The sequence below is a fragment of the Apteryx rowi genome, unplaced genomic scaffold, assembly GCF_003343035.1.
Source record: "Apteryx rowi isolate R43461 unplaced genomic scaffold, aptRow1 scaffold_8, whole genome shotgun sequence".
Classification (NCBI taxonomy): domain Eukaryota; kingdom Metazoa; phylum Chordata; class Aves; order Apterygiformes; family Apterygidae; genus Apteryx; species Apteryx rowi.
This window is the reverse complement of record NW_020451093.1, coordinates 16,915-29,608: the sequence shown is the minus strand read 5'-3', so window position 1 is coordinate 29,608 and position 12,694 is coordinate 16,915. Positions and strand designations below refer to the sequence as shown.

Genomic DNA, 12,694 nt, shown 5'->3' with positions numbered 1-12,694 from the left:
CCTACAATGTGCTTTGAAYTCTTGCTCCTGGCTTTTGAGGCTTTCATTCATAGCCACAAGCGCTCGCAGGTTCTGTAATACGCTAAATTTGGAGACCCAGAAAATAGCATTAGTCTTTTAGTTTCCAATTTAAACAGATGGAGAACAAAAAGATATTAGAACAAGATTAGTTCTAAGTAATTTTCCTGTAAAATAGAAAGCCACGTACCACCATTGATCAGTCAGAACAACAACGTAGCGTTACACCAAGTGTTTTGATGGCTTTGCCCTGTTCTTCCCTCATTACTGCAGAAGTTTTAAGAGGTCCTCCTATTAATTTCTGCCAGATTAAGGCTTCARTTAGGAAGAAAATAAAGATAGGAAGGCCTCATCTACTTGTCAAATGGGTCTTGGGTTCTTCTGCTTGTGTTACATATTTAAGCAAGATTGACACTTAATATTCATTCAGACTTAATAACATGGTAACCATGCCCTGTCTTCGGAAGGGGAGCAGGAGAAACCTTTTGTTTAATTTAGTTATTTGTTTAGGCTGACAAAACAACAAAATTAAATGATTCATTTTAAAACAATAGTTTTTCAGATCTTAAAAGGTCACAAAGGAAGAACAAAAAAAAACACAAAAAACAAACAAACAAAAAAACCCAGCAAAACCTTACCTAGAATCTGCTTGGGATTCTATTGTTTCTAAGGCCGCCAATTCCTTGTCCAGCTTTTCACTGCAACTCTTAACCTAAGGGTTGTAATTAATATTATATTGAAATACACTTGCACCCACAGAACGATTCATGGTGCTCAGCTTTCCCATACTATGGAACCTGTGAGGTAAGTTGCACCATGAACACAAGCTTTAGCAACTTTCCTACAACCTTTGGCTCTCTTTTGCCATCGTTAAGACCTTAAAAAAAATGCCCAAAGGAAATATTAGTAGAATTTGCATATTTATGAGCTTTGCACACATCTCAATTACCCTCTTGAGTTACCTTTACCCACATCTAGAAACCCTACTTTATATCAAGGGAATCAGATGAACTATTTAACGTGGTTGAGCCAGAAGTTCTTATCAAGGTGGAATAAAACAGAACTGCTGTTTCTAGATTCCTTTTCTCCCACTCCAAAATACCATCATCTAACCACAAAAAAAACTTTAAATTCAACAATTTCTGAAATTAGAGTAATCAAGAAGACCTGAAGACTGACCTCTTAAATTTCTCCATCTGGTCCCTGAAGGGCAAGATTGTATTCGAGACCATGCAGCTAYAAAGCAGAATAAGACTCTCCCCTTTACACAAGCTGTAAGGAAAAGGCTCCAAACAACAGAGCAGAGAGAACACCGGCTACAAAAKGGGCATAGCTTCATTTCTCTGTTCCATGGTCTGGGCAGCTGAGATAGTCTGAGATCATTTTTATTTACTGCCAGTAGCAAACAGAAGTAAAATTATTACTCTCAGGAAAGTAAAAAAGGCAGAAGACTGAGAATGATTATCACACAAGAAAATATAACCCAGCTAAAAATCTTTGTGGGAACACTGGTGTTTACTCTGTGGCTTAGAACATACTGAATACAATGACTTTGGGTCAAATGAGGTTTYGGGAGGGGTTAATTACACTAAGCCAGATACAAGTTACCAAACCTCTCAAGTCAAGTTCTTGACTGCCCAAGATCTCAGGGAAGGTCTCCTTGCCTCTCTGAATAACTGCCAACCTGAATTGCTCAAGGTACTGCTCTTAGAAGTCCTGTATTTTGCCACTCTGTGCAGCTACATCAAGAAGGAAATCATATTAATTAAAAGATAGTTCTCCGAAACATGCATGTTTGTTTTGTAAAGCAGAAATCATGATTATCCTCTACACTGAGCTCATTCACTTCAATATGCTCATCTTGCTCCACACTCCAACAGAACACAGCACAGTAAAGGCAGTAATACCACCTTCCCACAACCTGTGAGTGCAACTGAAACACTACYAACACAGTAAAAGGCAAAAAATTTAAAGCCTTAAGTGCTGAATTTGCACAAAAGTGCAGAGACTTGCATAGAGCCAAGCCCAATCACAATGAGATTTTTTAACCGGCAGAGCCTTCTACAGCTGACATATGATCAGACAGTAAAATGGATCAGATGCAACTGCCTGTTTCTGGCCAATRCCTGTATTGCAATCCCTTAACTTTCATTGAAAAAACCCTACTACTCTTGACGCTTCAGACCTAAGTTGTATAGAAACATCATGACAAAGATATGCAGAGCAAGAGTTAATTCACTACAATGATCTAAAATTTAACAGCCAAAACCCTCAAAAAAGTAGTTTGTTTGGKTTTTTTTAAACACAAAAAAATAATTCAAGCCAAGAATAAGCTCCATACAGTTCAATAAAACTAACATTTCACTTCAGGCAAATATATTTACTAAGAGATTCACTGGTGCCATTAAAATTAATGTTGTTTTCAAATTTTACATTGTGTTGCAATCACAGATGCATTAGCGTCTTTGGTAACCTACAACTGACATGTATTATTTATTAAAAAAAAAAAGCAATATGCCTAAATCCATACATTTAGAACAGATGTATAACTGAGTACTGGGTTTTTCCTACAATCACACAGTGTGTTAACTTCAAAACCAACTTGATATTGGTATTCTGCTGGATTTTTTCCCCTCGTTTTATTTACAAATTGGATGTCCTCAAATAAGTCATTTTCTGATAGTAGTTCCCTTCTTCCCCATCTGCGCAACATCTTTGCAAAATGCCAGTCAAATGGTGTAGGAAGAGAAGTCCTGTAATAACAGCATGAGTAAACTATATTCTACCTTGAGCAAATAAAAATCTTCTGAAAACTAGGTAGTATGTTAAAAGTATTTAATAGCGGTATATAAGATGTGTTGAACGGGAAAGGCTGCCTACCATACAGCATCCTGCAAAACAGCATAGCCAGCTTATACTACTGAATATARGATGCTGCAGCAGAATGAAACCAAGGTCTTCAAGAACCTCACTAACAGGTCTCCCTGTCAAAATCACCTGAAAAAAATCTCTCTGCTTTTTTTGGACTAGAAAAGCTACTGAGCAATAACAAAAGAAGAAATCCACATCCTCATTCCCAAACTCAGAACCTTAACAAAAAAAGCTTTCAAATGGCTTCACAATTTAATACCCCTCTCCACAAACACTACTTCTCAAACAAATTCTCTCAATAATGATTCAGCGAGAATCACTGTTTAGTTTAAATAATATTGAACTAAATGTCAAACCACATTAAAAAAAAAAAAAGAAACAAGTGACTCCAGTAAATCTAACTTTTCTAAATACTTTGAGCTGTTCAGAGTTCCTCAGAACTGTTCATTCCACAGCAGCTTCTCAGGCTTTTCTTCAAAGTACATGTTGTAGAGATGTTTTAGAAAGCAAGTAAAGCTTGATCTTTATATGCACTTATTTCTCAGATTGACCATGACATGTATCCCCATGTCACAGTCTAAAAATGCTACTCATCACAAATACATTGACTAGTTGATATGACAGCATGGAGAAATCATAGATGACATTAGTTTCAAACTAAAACAACCCATATTTCTTTAACTATTTTGTTAAAGAATGGAGAAAGCAAAAAGATGTTTCACTATCCCAGGAGGAATATCCACGATCAATGCAGAAATTCTCTTTTCACCCTTTTACATGCACAACATGTTCCCCCAAGAATAAGGCAGACAGATTTTCAATTTTTACATAGAAAAACAAAGATTACCTCGGTTAATGTCTTCTTTGCTTCAGTACATTTTGCCTGCAGATCAGCACATTTAGCTTGTAGCTGTTATCAAAGATAAAGAAGAGAGTTTTGATCCTATATTTACTCTAACTATACCTATAATGGAGAATAACAATATTTGAGCTGCCAAGTTCACAGTGGTTGCCTATTAAGCAATGAGCACACCACCACAGTCATCGTCTTTTCCTGTCAGGTACTTTGAGTGCATTTCATTGCAAGAATTCTGATTGAATGATTAAAAACAAATACTTTCCATCTGACTTTCTAGATGTATTAGGTCCTGGAATAAACAGTGGCTTTTACAAAACAGATGCCAATGGAATGGTAACTTACTGGAGAAAATCTCTTCTAAGTTGTTGAAAGTTACTTAGCTGAGCTATGTTAGCTTTGTTTCACACGAGGCTAATAAGACAGTCCCATTTTATACTTTTCCAAAAAAGTCAGGATGATTCAAAACTTGCATAAAAGCGGCAAGGCACCAAACCATAAAATTGTACCATACCAATAAAGCAAACTGTTGTAAGATTCTCCTTTGTGAAACTATGGAAAACCTAAAAGAAGCTAGTCAGCAAAACGYCACTGGTTATTTCACTTGTCAAATAATTTATAGAAGGTAAATTTTGGAAGAGTATCCTTCTCTAGAGTTCTTATAATTTAAGATAACATTACAAATAGTAACAAAAATTGGACTTGGGTTAGAAGAGAGGAATAGAAGTGCTGCAAAGATGCATGTTTGGCTTTCTGTTCTACTTTTTTATGTTGGTTTAGTTTGCTGTTTGCAATATGGAGCTATGGCTCAACATTCCATTCATCCATTCCCAGAGCCAAATTTGTAACAGTAAAACTCTTTCATTATATATTTCATTTTTTTCAACCAATAATTCAGACTGAATTCTACTTAGTTGAGGGGAAAAAAAAAATTAAAAAAAAATTCACAATTTAAGCCTGCAGTCCACATCTCATGGGGACTGACAAAGATTCAAGAACTATTTGATCTAAGAATTCTTGCCAAAACTTATTGCAGTGCTGAAGCCAGAACTTCATAAACATTTTTTAAAAGGAGGTCTTGACAGCCACTCTCAACTGATTTCAACTTCTACTTCACTCCTCCAAAAGCTGTCTTTGGCAATGGCAAAACAATTTCAGCCRGGTAAATGCTTTACTAGAATGCTAAAAGGAGGATATGCTTGGTTTATATCTGCCAGCACTATTCTTCCATACAAACACAGAACACTGAGACTGTTATGTACTGCAAATAAGCAAAACGGAATTAAAGAGCCTTCAACTGTCAAAACGGCAAACAGCATTACAACAGATTTAGAAAATACTTAAGTTTTCCTGTAATATGAAGTTTATCTTTGGCAGTTAAAAGYAGATCTAGAATGAAGTACGGACTCTAACCAATTTCTTGTGGTTTACAATCAAATTTCCTCCCCTCCCCAAACTGCTTTCCTCTTCTCAACAGTCTGTGGAAAGCAAACATATTCATTCATGTACCAGAAAAACTGGGTAATAAGTAAAGGAAATTATTTGGGCCAGAAATGAAAAAGTAAAAAACTCACTCAAGTTACAGGAATAYTCTCCATTACTAATTTAGCAGACACGCTACGCTACAGTTTGGTAGAACAGAAGAGCCACCTGTTCCAGGAAAACATTTCTGAACATCTCAATCATTGACACTACAAACAGGCATCAGATCTTCCAGACTGTAAAGGCACAACACAGCAACACAGTATGGCTGCAAAGGCTACCCACAACTGCTAAGCTGGTTTAGCTGTCGAGCCTTACTGCTCAGGTAGGCAAGAAAGAACAAGGAAACAGCATGGCTGGAGAACAGGGTGCTACTGCAACATAGAGGGGTTTTKGTTTTGGTTTGGGTTTTTTTAGCCTGAGATAGCTGTTGCAGTTCTCTAATGCTACCCTTACTACACAAAACGTACCTAGGTTCTCTTTCCCAAAATTAAGCTTGAGCTAATTGCCTCCGAGAGCACCAACAGCTCTCACGACACAAGCACGCAGAAGAGGTGTGGGGCAGTGTTCTAGCATCTGCATGTTCAAATTGAGCATTCAAGTAYGTACATACTGTCTGCAGAAAAACTGCAGACGTGTGATCTGGCTAGATACAACCCAGCTTCCATTCAAAAGCTGTACAACTGCATTAGAACAACGCTAAACCTGAGCAAACGTGCCCTTTTCAACGTAGTGGAGTACTTGCGAAGTGAGTCATTACAACAAAGCTTCTCATCTGYAACACGTTTGCAGCCAGCCAGCTCTGAGCAGATGCAGAGAATGCCTGTATCTGCCTCCATGTTGTAATATTCAAGCAGGACACCTGTATCTCCTGTTGTTTATATTTAAGCCCTTTTAGCTAAGGTATTTTAGCCCTTGTGGTTTAAAAGAAGAGTTAGTGTGATTTAAGTGTGATGTAAGTGTACTGTAATGTACACTTAGGATTCAGTGGACGTCCTTTTCTTTTCCCTGCTTCTAAAACTCCAGAAGACCCCATTTTGTCATCTCTGTTGCCACTCCAGAAATAATCCACAAATCCACAAAGGAATTTAGGAATGATGTAACCATCTTTAAGCCCATTTTATGATTTTGAAAGCTTGACACTTCAACCTGCATTTAATGCTAGGTACTGTCAATATTGCGTTAGTAATAGTCATCATTTTGATAGGGAACCAAAGTTATGTTTGACATAAACATACCTGGAAAATTCATACTAACCAAGTGTTAAAAGGATACAAAATTAAAGTAAAAAAAACAGCATAACTAATTTTAGTATACCATAGTAGCATAATTTGTCAAGTTCTTATATGTGTTGTTTCCTATATACTTCATTTTCCTCTTCTGTCTGAGGACAGACGGACTACTTTAACAGCATTATAATGCTGTGTATGATGTAAGGAGACCTACATGCAGGACCATTTATCCYAAAGCAAATGAGTACACTTTTTTAATGCTTTCCAATATTTTACTCTAGAACAAAGAGAAAATTATGACAGACATTGCTGAGATCCAAAGCACAGCCCAAACATTAATTGCAGTGTTACTGACTAGAAAAAAATGCTATTTTTGACAGATCGGGCATGTCAGAGGGCAATACAGAAATGGGACTGCATCAGCTTTGAAAGAAAAATGAATCTAGTTCTACATGTTCCATAGAAGATACATTCTAACATTTTTACCCATTAAAAACCACTTGTTACAGTCTACCATTTAATTTTTTTCAAAGAGTTTGTGAAAAACAAATTAAGAATCACCTGCACAGGTTCTTCATTAAGCATTTTGACTTAAGTTGAAAGAGAAGAAACAAGTTAACAGGATAAGCAATTAGTCTTTCCAATTTTCTGTGCTGAAGTTTTATTTCTATAGCTTTATTTAAACTTAGTATTACTTGAATGTTAGTTTAGAGACTTAGAAAAATGGTTCCCAGCATGTTTCACTGAAAGGAAATTTAAGGGATATCTATCCCCTCAAAGCTTACAAGAAAAAAAAAAAATAGATAGATAGACCACAAGTAGAGACTATTTTATTCTCATAAAAAAGAAAAAAAAAAATCAGGTCCAGTAAGTGGCTAGGCACTAGAGTGAAATATCAGCTCGCCTTTGCAAAGGCTTTATTTCAAGCACACACAAAGAAGGTTCATTTTCAGGACTCTCCAAATCAGCTCCAAGAAACAAAACTATTTTATTCTCATAAAAAAGAAAAAAAAAAAAATCAGGTCCAGTAAGTGGCTAGGCAGTAGGGATTAAAAGCTAGTGCTCCCATAGTTATACTATAGAAGGTAAATATTTCAAAGCTATCATTCTTTTACCCCTGCTGTTTGTAAGACTGGATCCATCACYGTCATGAGATACACCACACAAGTCTATCTTTCGAAGCCCCTGTACTGTTGATGTTTAATGGGTACAACRAGTTAAGATGTAAGGTCTGTCTTACTGACAATGAGAGCAAAAAAGGAAGGGGGAAGAAAAAAGAAAAGATGTAGGCTGCTAGTGCAGTGTTGTACTTGACAGAGTATCAACCATAGAAGTCACCAGCAACAATTTTTCTCCAGTACTCCTTGTTTTCTGGCAAGCTCTTCCAATTGCTGACAGTGATATACAGTGTGTTTTCATCAGATTCTGCAAGCTACAAATGCCATGGCACTGGTTACAACAATATGCATAATTAAAAGCAGCATTTCATTACTGACAGTTTTTCCACTTACGCTTTTTTGCATTAAAATGGCAAGAGTGTAAACAGGTTAAAATATGAGAATGGYGATTCTTACTTACAGATATGAACACAACACTAGTCACAAATTCAAGAGCATTTCCCCCCCCCCCCCAAAACAAATGTTTGCTTGGTTTTATTTTTTTTTTGAAGTCATGTCAAAAGATGCAATGAACAAGCTCAAAATAAAATAAAATAAAAAGTAAACAAACAAAAGGAGGAGCTCAGTGAGCAAATCTGCAGCTGGCTTTTATTCAAACATATAGAAGAACAGGCAAGGGCTAAAAATCCATTTGTAATGTATTTTAGAATAACTTTCCAAATTGTTTCTTGAATGGACTTGTTTTCACAATTTCAACACTATACCGAACAAGTCAAATAGAGAGAAACACAGAAAACTCTCTAAAAGAGGTATGCAACAAACAACAACAACAACAAAAAAGAAAAGCATCTTTTGATCAGCTAGTCCTCTGTTCACAGGGCTTTCCAATCCTAAATATAAGAATAGCTGCATTGTCTTAGTAATAAATGTGCAAGCAAGACATTCAGAGATGCTGAAACGAATGTTCAGCGTGACAAATTGCTGGTATAAAAGATACTTTGCAAGTCTTTTCTGGATAGCAAAAACTTTATGATCAACCACATTGATAAATGTTTTCTTCTTTGTTACACACACAGTACTTACTTCTTCCAGGAGTTTGGTTTTCTGCAAAATCTGCTTATTCAGAGATGCCACTTTCCTTCTGTGTTGTTGGGCAGCTCCAAGTCTTTCTGGCCGCTCCTCAGCRGAAAGCTCAGACTGCTAAAATAAACAGCAACAAGAGCTTGTTGAACCTCAGGCCATTACTTTTTGCCTCTACAGAAACTCAAAAAATGCCGGACTGGGAGAGACCTGTGATATTGCTCATCCCAAACTGTGTCCCACCTTCCAGTACAAAGAGTGACTTAATAAAAAAACAGATTTATCTTCCTACAGACTTGAGCCAAGGTCAGGAAGCAGCTGACCAACTGAATTATACCTCAGAGGTACCAGATGTGTCCTTYACACTGCTTATTTTAAGTAAGTTAAAGTGAGGTGCCCTAAGACAGGTTAAAGATACTACAGTAAACCAAAAGAAAGAAATCAGCGTTACAATTAAACCTGGTAGGGTGTCTAAATGGAAGAAATAGAAAAGCGCTAAAAAAACACCTTAAGCAGCAAGACAGTTTTCCAGTGTAGGTGATATTTACTCAATTTGTTGAATCAGAGATGCTTCATATCCCAATATTTAGATTCAGAACTACTAAAACCTTGAACAATAGGGTGTTTAGATTCTGCAGTACTGGCTTGGATCCATCTTTATGCTGAATGACGTACTCAGCACGGTAATTACTTGTACCTCTCCACATCTTATTTATTTGATTTTATTTGCTACAGGCACCAGTCTTTGAAAACTGCTCAATTGAGGATGCACTGCCAAGAAAGTGTTGTTTAAAATATATAATGAAGACAGCAACCTGGATGCAGTTCTCTCTTATCTCTTATTTTAAAGGGACAGATGCCAGAAATACAATTTTTATTATAAATGTTATCCCTGGTAAAAGGTATATTTGCAACAGATTAAAGAGCAATTAAAAATCAGTGATAGCTATATGCCTAAGAGATTATTTGCCTCAACATTATTTGTACCTTTTGAGAGTTCTCACTTTAATCTTACATCCATCTATTTTGGTAATTTGCTTCATTCACTTGGACTTCTTTTTCCGGTTAATGTTTTCCAATATTTCATTAGCAAAACAGTTAATTTTCAGCTATTTCAGGTGCTAATTTGCAGAGTCTGTCAAATACTCCAATACTAAGTGCATTTTGAATGATTACCAGATGTTGACAACCACTACAGTGTATAATCAGCAAAACGTTACAAAAAGCATGAAATATTCCTCACAGGTATTTGTTTCTGGTATCCATCCTAGACAGATGGGGAAGCAGCTTCATTAATGTTTTCTTTTTAAACGAAAATGAGGCAAAAAACTCTTCTCTCCCTCTTCTTCATTTTATGTTATTCATACTGAAAAGCAGCTTAATGACTTGCTACCCTTTTACATTTACAGCAAGAAAAGGCTAATTCTGACATTTTAGACTTGCTTTATATTTGTTAAGAAAGGAAAAATGCCTCTAAACAGCTGTAACACTGAATTATTGAATAAATGCACACTCGGATTTACTCATTTCTCTCATCATTTAGGCAAACCACATTGCCTCCTGATGCCATGCTTTCCAAGACCCCATCCTTCTTTCCTTCACATGATTAGCCAAACTACTATGCATAACATGCAAGTCAGGATAACTGGAAATGCAAATGAAAGACAAATCAATTAAAAAAGCCTGAGACCGATCACGTAATAAGACAAAGAATCCATACAGTTCAGCCTCAGCAACAAGTAGTTCAAGCATTTCATTAAATTTTCAACTTAAAGTCTACAAAGCATGGCCTTAACTCACTCTGCCAGAATCTGCCATGAATATATTGACTTCAATGATTACACTCTGGGTGGAAGGGGGAAGAGAAGTAGAAACCTGTAGTGCAAATAAAATATTTACATTCCCTTGAGCAGAAGAACTTCCCTCAAAACTTTAACTTCTCGTGCAAGCAAACACAGAAGGGAAACACTCTTCTCTCATTCTATTTCCTATGTACACCTAGGAGAATCCAGTCTGAATCAGCTCTTTCATGGAATCAGCTCTTTTGTGGATGTTTTGCATGAATGATCAGAAATAAGATAGGAAAGCACTTGAGATCCCATGAATCATCCTCACAAATCCCCAAGGAAACAAATTAGTACAGCCTATATTGACTTACTCCAGCATCCACTCTCACTTTAGTCTCTCCCTGTCCCCAGTTCTCACAGCTTACTGTCTCTCTGCAACGACACCCACCCTTTTTTGTGTTCTCCTCTCTCCCCAAAAGCAAAGCCCATCCAACAGCTATGGAACTGGCCAGCTACAGACTTATTTTCAAAAATTAGCATGATTGGCATCCTTTTTAAGACTTCTAAAAATACAGTAAACCTTTGTTCTCCAACTCCACATCACTACAGAAGAATCCAAAATGCATTTGTCCACTTTGAAAATTTCTCAATCTTCCAACATGTTTCCTCAAAATAGGCCGTTTTTTCAGTCTTTACCTTTAAGTAGTAACTGCCTAAGCTTAAAATGAGAATGAGGAAAAAAATTACTGAGAACAGCTTATTAAGATTTTGCTTTAATTACACTGTTAGCAGTCATAGTTAGTCTAGTTCAAACACTACAATGAAAGATGACAATAATGATATGACGTACACAAATCATTGGCTTTTGTTTTGACTAAGTACTGGCAATGTGCAACAGAGATTACTGCAAGTAGCGACTTATACTTATCATACTTGTGATTATATTTATGGAACTTGTGATTTAAAAACCAATAAAATCAAAATATAAAATATCTTTTTATACTTAAGTATTTTTATGTGTTTTAAATAAATATCAAAAAACACCTAATCCCTAAAGCTCCCTTTGCTGGTAAGCACTGTCAGAAGATTTTTGCTGTCTCCACAAAAAAATAAACTTCCTACTTTTTAGGGCAATCTGCTTAAGAATTCCTTTCTTACTGTCTTCACTATCCAATATCCTTTTGCTCTTGATTATGCAACACGTCCATAGAACACTCAGCTGCTCTTCAAGTTAAAGCTCTAAATGGGAAGGAGGCAGGAAATAGAGGCAATGAATTTTATCTTTCGTAATGAGATTCTCTCTCAGATATTACTACTAGAAACTCTCCAAAGAGTTAAAAAAAAAAATTTTTTTGAATCATTAGTTTACAGAACTTCTCCTTCCTAAAAAAGAGTCTCTGTACTGAAACACAAACTTTGTAGCAGTAACTAATTTTGTAGCAGATTTTGGTCATCCCTTCTGGTACAACCATCTCCTACTAGCAAATAGACTTCAGAGGTTCCTATCTGTGACTAACTTCAGAGTTGCCTCGATTTGAAGTTCATTGTCTGAAGCCTAAAGGGAAAAACAAAAACAATCTCAAACCCTGTAACAGCTCAAATCTATTTTCAGTCTAGATCCAATTAGATCCTTAGCAGTCATTTCAAAATAATATGCATCTTTTCTTGATGTTTTCCCAAGGCTCAGGAACTCAAGAATAAATGACAGAATCTCACCTTACCTTTCAAGGTTCTAGCAAGCAAATAAATATATAAATATGCAATTTAGTATCTTCCTTCAGTGACTACTCTTAATCATACCAGACTGTTGAAATGTTTATTTTATGCTATTTCAATTGAATGCACAGGGGACATAGTAACATCCAACACAGGATTCCAGAAGTTGAAAAATACTGAGTCAACTTCTCATTATATAAGCAACTTGCAAACAGTGTTTAGAACTGCTGAAGAGGATTCTCCTTTAGGCATTTTTAAAGGTGGTAATTTTGAGACAGTACTTATCTAGTTTTAGTCATTCTCTTATTTTAACAAGCAAAACCTCCTGTTATATAAGGGGATGCTTACAAATTCTCAGAGAAAGAATCCCTCAAACACAGTAAAAGCAAAGCAACATTGAATAAATTGCATTTAAAAGATTCTAATGGACAGGCAGATAAAAGCCAAGTTAACAACTTTCTCTCAAGATGTTTAGAAAACAAAGGAACCCCACTAGAATCTTCCCTTCCAGTTTACCCAGTAAGTTCACCCAAC

At 36.2% G+C, this 12,694-nt stretch overlaps 1 protein-coding gene across 8 annotated transcripts in view; it reads right to left on the bottom strand.

Annotated features, from left to right (window-relative positions):
- The window catches only part of LOC112977118 (coiled-coil domain-containing protein 93), a 55,123-nt gene that overhangs the window by 27,871 nt on the left and 14,558 nt on the right, over positions 1-12,694 (bottom strand). For all 8 annotated transcript variants that reach the window (XR_003257340.1, XM_026089113.1, XM_026089117.1 and 5 more), the window contains 4 exons: positions 8,661-8,777; positions 3,737-3,799; positions 657-730; positions 1-82 (listed from right to left, as the gene is read on the bottom strand). Coding sequence is in view for 7 of the 8 variants with exons in the window: in XM_026089113.1 (XP_025944898.1) it covers positions 1-82; positions 657-730; positions 3,737-3,799; positions 8,661-8,777 (336 nt within the window). In the remaining variant the exon portion in view is untranslated. The remainder of the gene's footprint in view (positions 83-656; positions 731-3,736; positions 3,800-8,660; positions 8,778-12,694) is intronic.